General features: G+C 39.9%; 2 protein-coding genes across 2 annotated transcripts; one reads left to right on the forward strand and one right to left on the reverse strand.

Annotated features, from left to right (window-relative positions):
* Window positions 1-1926: 1926 nt before the first annotated feature.
* Window positions 1927-5572, forward strand: LOC147629845 (membrane protein PM19L-like). Its single transcript, XM_086811381.1, has 3 exons — window positions 1927-2115; window positions 2337-2514; window positions 3917-5572. The coding sequence occupies exons 1-3, from the start codon at window positions 1989-1991 to the stop codon at window positions 3936-3938; spliced, it is 327 nt and encodes a 108-aa protein (XP_086667507.1). The 5' UTR covers window positions 1927-1988; the 3' UTR covers window positions 3939-5572.
* Window positions 5573-5815: 243 nt separating this feature from the next.
* LOC147629846 (small ribosomal subunit protein eS12-like) lies at window positions 5816-7316 on the reverse strand. Its single transcript, XM_086811380.1, has 4 exons — window positions 7159-7316; window positions 6394-6688; window positions 6243-6308; window positions 5816-6032 (listed from the first exon to the last, which is right to left on the reverse strand). The coding sequence occupies exons 1-4, from the start codon at window positions 7167-7169 to the stop codon at window positions 5973-5975; spliced, it is 432 nt and encodes a 143-aa protein (XP_086667506.1). The 5' UTR covers window positions 7170-7316; the 3' UTR covers window positions 5816-5972.
* Between the last annotated feature and the right edge of the window lie 1099 nt (window positions 7317-8415).

Genomic DNA, 8415 nt, shown 5'->3' on the forward strand with positions numbered 1-8415 from the left:
AAAATAATAATCCAGTCAATTATAGTGCATTAAGCTATTCCTCCTCAAACCTACCAAGCCTTTAGTCCCATCAATTACCCCACACTCATCAAAGTGCTTCCTAGATTTAAAAAAGGTAAGCTTCCATTGAGTCTACCTTAAGAAAGGATTCTTGGGGGAAAGAAATAAGCCAAATGATCATAGAGTTGGGTGGAGGATTGGGTGAACACCTAGAAATGGGAGTTGCCACGGTCCAAGAAAGATCCAACTTCACCAATAGTGATGTAAACTTTGTGAAAAAGGCATTCAATCATCCTATCTTTGGATTGGAGCGAGAGAAGGGACCATCAAGGTCTTGGAGCTAGTGTTGGAGAGCGGGAGCTTTGGACTATCAATGGTCCTATCTTTGGATTGGAGTGAGAGAAGCGACTATCAAGGTCTTTGAAAGCCAGTGTTGGAGTGGAAGCTTTGGACTATTAAGGTCCGAAGCTCCACTTTTGGAGCTAGATTTGGACAAAGTAGACAACCCTTTATTTCATTAGCATGTGATTTAGTTATAGAGTGAAACTTCGTTAAAATCAACACTTGATGAAAAGAAGCTAAATTCTTTGATGTTTTGTGCTAGAATGACTATTTCTTTCTCAACTAAGAACTCAATCAAGTTTGTTAGGTTCAAGATACCTTCTACATTTTCCTTAAAGTAGACAATGTGTCTCCAAGACTTTGCCCTTGAAATTGACATGTTGTTTCATAAATCATGGCACTTAGACTTGCGAAAAAGGTCAAATACACAAATAAAGCACTACAAAAAGGGTCCTAGTCGTCTTATATATCTAACTCCTTATTTAGGAAGGACAGAATGTCTTGATGAACATGTGCCACATTCATTCTTCTTCTTTTTAAAGAGAAGCACTACACTTGTTTCTTGTTTTTTAAGCTACTTAGGAAGGATAGAGTGTATTGATGAATTTGTGCCACACTCGTTCTTCTTTTAAGAGAAGCACTACACTTGTTTCTTGTTTTTTTAAAACTACTTTCTTTCACAATTTTCGGTGCATGTCATAAATGCTGACAAATTCTTTTCAGGAGAGGATGTTTAGGTTAGTTCCATATGCATGGAAAAGTTATTCTTTTCAGGAGAGGATGTTTAGGTTAGGTCCATATGCATGGAAAAGTTATTTTCTTAAAGAAGTGATAGCAAACTAAGTGGACCATGTGTGAGAATGATCAAGAAAAAGGTTGGTCTTGTGGGGATGGAGGAAGAAGATGGAATGTGACATTAAATGTTTTTTTGAAGCCATGATTCAAACCAATAATACCCATTTTTGGAGATGTCACACCTAAGAAGCAGATGAAGAATGAAAAAGGCTAGCATATTATGCTCTACATAATATGTGAAAGGATAGAGTATTTCGCTCTTAAATATACTAACTTTAAAAATATCAAGGTCTTGTTGTTGGTAAACTTTTTCTTCTTCTCTTCACAAGCAGAAGTGTAAGTATGATAGGTTTCTAATCACACAAGAATGCTTGAGTTGAACTAAGGCATTCCTTCGAGAAGTAGTCACATGAGAGACAAAGTTATGTGTTGGAAAGAGAGGAGATCTAGTGTAGTGCACTCTTATCTTTCTACTTTACTTTTTCCACACTCTTAACATGGGAGTGGTTTTCAATTTTGAGACAAGTAACATTTAGGCATAATGTAAAAGCCTTTTGGCATTTGCTCCTTTGAAAGGGATGCTAAAGTCACCTTAACATGGGAGTGGTTTTCAATTTTGAGACAAGTAACATTTAGGCATATAATTGAAAAGCCTTTTGGCATTTGCTCCTTTGAAAGGGATGCTAAAGTCACCTTTGTCTCAATGACACTCCATCATCCAACATTCTACTGTTTTACATACATTCAACAGTCCTACCACAACCATAACATTATCTATAGTAAGCAACAACTAGTACCTACTACTACTTTCTGCTCAACTAGGCCTTGCATTGAGGCTTTGTTGTTTTGCTATGGCTGATGCTCGTGCTTTAATGTCTCGCGCCCTCATCTCCCATGTCCTTTTTCTCAATTTCATTATATGCTTAATTGTTATTGGGATTGCAAGCTGGGCTTTGAATGGCTTGATGGATGGAATGGGTAAGCTTTTTGTGAATTTTGCTGTGCTATGAAGAGTTGGATGAGTTGGAGGTGGATAGCAATGGTAAAGTTTGTTATGAGAAAATGAAAGAAGAAGGGGAGTGAAGGCAACAAGGCAATGAAGAAATGAAATCATGGTTGAGATGGGTGGCAAGCATGGTAATACTGCAGCATTTTGATTGTGTGTGTGTGTGTGTGTGTGTGTGTGTGTGTGTGTGCAGATATCTATAGCAATGCAGCAACGCCCAACTTTGCAATCTTCTCTCTGTTGGCTGGAGCGGTGGGCGTTGCGTCCATTCTGAGTGGCCTTCACCTCGTGAGGTGGTATGAGAGAGAGAGTGTTGCAGCCAGCAGATCATCTGCATTCATCGCTTGGTTTTTGCTGCTAATCGCTTTTGGGTAAGAAGCATTCAAACATCCCCCTTTTCTTTATGAACTCCCATTGACATCCAAATACTCAGTAGTCTGTTCATGTCTCTCTCTCTCTCTCTCTCTCACACACACACACACAGGTTGGCTTGCAAGGAGATCAGCTTCAATGATAGTGGCACTAAGCTGGTGGGTCCTCTCACGCCTCAATCTCTTTTTTATAAATAGAGCTTTGCTTATCAACAAACGCTGGGCTTAAATCTGTGTACCTAATTCAGAGGAGTCTCCTATGTGGCTACCCAGTTGATTCATGCCTTTCTGAGCACTTTAGCCAAAAATGTTTGAAACATGGAATCACTTTTCTGCTTAAAACATCTTAATGTATGTAAGAAACATCGGTCAAAGAATGACCTTAGAGTGAGTCCATCTAATGGCATTTTTCCTCGATATATATTCAAACACACACATACCCACGTTGAGTAGCGGTATATTTGAACACACACACATACCCATGTTGAGTAGCCGTATATTTGAACACACACACATACCCACGCGTAGTTCTTATGGCATCGAACCCGGGTCCAATCGCTGGAACCCAACGGTTCTACCAACTCAACTACACATCCGTGAGCTTGTTCTTTTTTTTTTTTTAACTTCTACCTATGCATATATAACGTGTGTAACCATCGTGTTCTCAAGCTAGACACACATAAATGCTTGTTTTGGGATGAGCTTTAAGCCTTACAAACACTCATGAGTCATGATGAGTCTCTCCTATCATTATGGCTATGTATGTTCTAAGGCTAGATTCTTTTAAATTCTCACCAATGGAGCCAAGCCACGGCAAGATTGCATGTCCAAGCAATGCTCCAAAAAAACTATTTTCTCAAAAATTGGAAAACTTTCATATATAAAATTAACAAATTATCAATGAAGAGTTTTTTTTTATTTTTTAGGTATTTGTACTATATTCCCTCAAATTTTGCAAATCTTGGCACCTTCAAGCTATAAATTTGCAAGTATTTTTTAAAATATGAATGTGATATTACACTAAACCCGATTTTTTTCAAGCACTTCGTCCAAGCCTTTCAAGGAATTGTGATGGCTCCCCCCACAAGTATGCCCCTTTCAAGGAATTATAATGTCCAAGCCTTTCAAGGAATTATGATGGCTCCCCCTACAAGCTTGCCCCTCCCCACACGTGTGCATGTAACATATTATAGAGTTTATGTATATTGTCTCCACAATGTAGCCCAACTAGTTAAAATGTTGTAGTTGCAACTGGGTTTAACTCATGATGCCTGCTAAAAAGAAAAACATTTAAAAAAAGTTTGTTAAAGATCTGCATTTATTGTGGAATTTTGTTTGCTCTGTACATAATACAATTTGTTTCATTAATGGATTATAATGTAATTTTCTCTGTGTGATGCAGAAATTTTTGGAGGCCTTTGTGATGATTCTCACTGCTACACAAGCATATTACTTGCTATTGCTACACATGGCAGAGGACTAGACTATTACACAAACACAAATAATACAATGACTACCCACCATTGCCACTCATGGATGCCTAAATGCCTTGCATATTTACGTTTATTGCTCATTAGCCTTTCATTACTTATAATCCTTCCATTTTTTCTTTAGCTCTCTTGTGAGATTTCAAAACTTTATAGCCTCTTATTTATGAAATATGCTCTTTGGGAAAAAGCTTTCATGTGTTGAACTCAAAATTAGTTTTCTCTCCTCCCATTTACGACTTTCTCTTGACAAGGTGTTCACTCAAAGTGTCAAAAGTCAAGCAGTCAAAGTACAGAGTCAATAGTCCAAGAGGAAGGATAACAAGTTTCCAACCCATCATCAAGTTTAGCAAGAGGTAATGTCGCATGCACACAAGTGGACATGGCTAATCCCATAGCTAATCCCTAATTAGTGGGCAGTTGAGAAAACATAACAAGTCCCAACAGGTACGATAGGAGTCCCCAAAGGTACCCTTGAATCGGCCAAGTCAAAAGCATCAAACAGACAAAGTCAACAGCATTTAGTGATATTTAATGATTTTAGTACTCATTTCTGCTGGGCCACAGCGGCCAGTTTGCTACAAGGGCTGCCTAGGAGCTATAAACAGCAAGTCCTAGCAAGTCATTAGTACCTCTAATCCCCACCTAAGGGGCAGGTCATAGTCAATCTTGATAGGGTGTCTTTGTTTACCATTTTCAGAAGGCCAAAGGCCACACAACAGTTGTCCAACCATATACATCTTTTTTGTACCACAGTAATATACTGAAAATACAGTTCATCTCTTTTCTCTCTCTATCTACTCATTGCATGTTCCTAATCAATAGGCTTCTGGCTGGGTCAAGTACGGCAAGGCTTACGCACGTGCAACAAGCCTTCTACCCCTGCTATGTGGCAAATAGCACAAGGGTGTGAAGAATAATAACATGAAAGAGAATGGGCTTTTAAACACAATCCAAGATGGTGTGATGAAGTTTATGCCAATCTAGGGTAGAGCTTCAAATAACTTAAGGCAAACACGAGCTAGCTTTTTCACCATTTCTTGCATGCCCCATAACCTCCACCATAGAACCTTAAAACCTCTACTTTCCAGAGTCATGCATGACCCGCACCCACCATCTACTGAGACAGACCCTTCTATGGCAGTTCCACTCTTGACCATGCCTTCGCTACACATGTACACACAAACATAAAAGCTATGCTGCAAGTTAAATAATCTATACTCACCATAGAACCTTAAAACCTCTATTTCCAGAGTCATGCATGCCCCACACCCACCATCTACTCAGACACACCCTTCTATTATATGGCAGTTCCACTCTTGACCATGCCTTCTCTACACATGTACAAACAAACATAGAAGCTATGCTGCAAGTCAAATAATCTGTACTCACCCAATAAAGGGCATCAAATTGAAAAAGTACCAAACACACAATAAAAGGATCGTGTACAAGTTTCCCCACCCAAACACAGTCAACAGATGATCCTCTTGAGTATAATACACACTAGTGGAGGGAAAAGTTGCATTAGTCACACATTGCTGTAACCTCATGGAATAGGTAGCTTTTTCTGCACCATTCCATCACTAGGACAACCTTACATCAAAACCACCTCTTTAAGACTTCACCCATAGAAACTTCAGAAAAGCATATTTGCAACACTATGCAGGGAAACCTATGAAAGCACATGGACACATTCTTCAAGCTTTTAACGCTACCAAGGGTAGGTAAGACACCTCAGCATGTACTTTACATCCCAACAGCTTGGGCAAATTAATCCACCACCCAAATAAATCAAATAAGTGCAAGACAATTAATTCCTCCAAAAGCATGTTTAGGCGAAACAACTAATCTTCATGGACTTGAATATATCAATGAGGTTTCGAGTCACAAAATCTCAATTCTACATCAATTAAAACCTACAGCCTCAAAGTAGGAAATTTTCAGTTGACACGCACACCAGATAGAGATGCATTATTGACTTTTCAAGTACTCCTGGACAACATTCAATCCCTCGGTTTCTTCTCCATAATCCTGAGACATAATTACAAACAAAAAAGGCATTTTCTTAAGCCATATCACAATAGGACTAGGAAAATTAAGGCACATGAGACTTCACAAATCTCCAGAAGTCATGCAAAGTGTACACCACAGGAGGTATGAGATAAATTTAACCAAACATTCATCAAAGGGCAGGCCAAATCCCCCTGTGTCAATAAAGGCAGCTAGAAACAGAGTATATACCTTAACAACGACACAAGAGCAGCCGACAACCTTGCGTGCCTTTCCTTCAGAATCTATTTTGCAGAGCTGCATACAAATAGAGGTGTTAGTACACTCGACTCTTGTTAGCATATCCTTAAAAAAAACATACTCATTAGAGAGAAAAACTCACCCCAGCCCATTCACCAAGCTTCTTAGCACTTGGCACAGAGATCAAGTTGACATTGTGCTCAGAGCACAAGGCTTGCACAAGTTTACTATAATCCGGCTGATTGCAGTCTTCCGCCAAGACACATAGCTGCGCTGCATGCTTCTCGATGGCTTTGGCAGCCTCGTGGAGTCCTCTGGCCAAGCCATCATGAGCAAGAGCCTTTTTAAGCACGAGTTGCAAGCCAGTCAGGATGTCCATGGGTTCGCCAAGTGCTGGCCCCGAGGAAGACGGCTTCTCAGCAAGAACATCTTCCTCTCTGATAAATCATACTCTACAATTAGGTTTCTACACTCATACTCTACAATTAGGTTTCTTCTTACCATCATTAATACTTATAAGTCTACTACACTCATACTCTACCAGTGGGTTTCTTCTAACCATCATGATTAATACTTGTAAGTCCACTACACAGGGCCATGTCTACGACCACTTGTCCTCATTGATCAAGAGAGGGTCCTCGCTGTGGCATGAAACCAGTAGTAGCGATAATGGGTCGATAGCTTTGTCTTGAGAATCATGGAACATCTAGATCTCGTGATCACACTTACTAATTTTCTTTTTTCACTTGTGATTAGTTCAATTATATCAAACATGCTATTCAGTCTATAGGTAAAATGCATAAAACATACTACTAAGCCTGTCTCTCTCTGTTCTTATGATCATCATTGAATTAACGAATTACTGTATCGAACGCATACCACATAATCTAATAGCTCATGAACATACCCGTCAGCCATTTCTTTCGAGAAGGAGAAGAACACTCCGCACAGCAGGGGACAAAAGAGCTACCTTTGCTCAGGCGAAAGATGTAAATACACGGCCCATTAGGGTTTATGGTGTTTGTGTACACACTTGGACGTCGGTTAAGACGTCGACACGATAACTCAGGCCCATTAGGGTTTATAGTGCTTGTGTACACACTTGGACGTGGTTTTTGAGGTACCACGGTGGGCGCATGTTGGAAGCACAAGTATTCAACTTTGGGTCATGGATGAGGACAATAGCCGAGTGGTTAAGACGGCACCCTTCTCCTCCCAAGAAGGGGATTCGATTCTAGCCTGTCCGCCCCGCTTCGCCCTCGCACTCCGCCCTCGCACTCCCCTAAGGGGTGAGAGTGTGTGTGTTTCTCCTTCAAGGTTTGGGTCATGGTACAAGACTAGCTTTAGTCAGTATAGCCTCCTTTTGTATGGTCAAGCTACAAGCCTCCTAGAGCCTAAATGAAATCAATGGGCATAACATTCCTTCAATAGCAATGGGAGATCACCCTTGGCGAAGGGGCATTACTTAAGTAACCTTGTTCCAACTTGTCCCTCGTGTAAGAAGCATGCAAACACAAAGAGCCGAAACTCATGAAGTGCCTATACAATGCACCCACCTAATGATAAATTACCTTGCTTGAACCCTTGTACTTGCTACCCTCGATAATTCCACAAGACCAATTCACTAGATGTGAGGGCATTGCACTCAAGTTAACACTACAATTGTTGGCACCCTTGTAAGTGAAGGGTTACAAAGGAAGTCAGTAATGGAGGGGCAAAATCAAAGGTATGTACACAATGGTTAGCACCCTTGTAAGTGAAGGGTTACAAAGGAAGTCAGTAATGGAGGGGCAAAATCAAAGGTATGTACACAAGTAAAGATGAAGATTTGAAGTTCTAATCTTCTCCAGCTCACCAAGGTTCTCAAAGTTTCAAGAATGCAATATGCTAATGCATGTTTCAAGCACACACATATGCTTATGATGTTTAGTTCCTTCATATAATAAGAGAAAACATGTTTTATTGATGGGTTGGTGTTCTAGTTATATTAATGCAAATATGAGTTACGAATCCTCTTCTCACAGATCTCTCTTTAGTTCCTTCATATAATATGTTATATTGATGGGGTGTTGTTATAGTCGTATTCATGAAAATATGAGTGACCAATCCTCTTCTCATCTCACAAGTCTCTCTTTAGCCACTTCTTAGTTCTTGTTCAAGAACT

The sequence above is a fragment of the Cibotium barometz genome, chromosome 17 (genome assembly GCF_041138505.1).
Source record: "Cibotium barometz isolate CiBa-2024 chromosome 17, ASM4113850v1, whole genome shotgun sequence".
Lineage (NCBI taxonomy): Eukaryota > Viridiplantae > Streptophyta > Polypodiopsida > Cyatheales > Cibotiaceae > Cibotium > Cibotium barometz.

Excerpts from the sequence above, each read along its gene's own strand:
- LOC147629845 (XM_086811381.1), top strand. The coding sequence starts at position 1,989 with ATGGCTGATGCTCGTGCTTTAATGTCTCGCGCCCTCATCTCCCATGTC. Across the intron at positions 2,116-2,336 it reads TGGCTTGATGGATGGAATGG|ATATCTATAGCAATGCAGCA; the intron begins GTAAGCTTTTTG and ends GTGTGTGTGCAG. Across the intron at positions 2,515-3,916 it reads TTGCTGCTAATCGCTTTTGG|AAATTTTTGGAGGCCTTTGT; the intron begins GTAAGAAGCATT and ends TGTGTGATGCAG.
- LOC147629846 (XM_086811380.1), bottom strand. Across the intron at positions 6,309-6,393 it reads AGCTTGGTGAATGGGCTGGG|CTCTGCAAAATAGATTCTGA; the intron begins GTGAGTTTTTCT and ends ATTTGTATGCAG. Across the intron at positions 6,033-6,242 it reads GCTCTTGTGTCGTTGTTAAG|GATTATGGAGAAGAAACCGA; the intron begins GTATATACTCTG and ends ATTATGTCTCAG.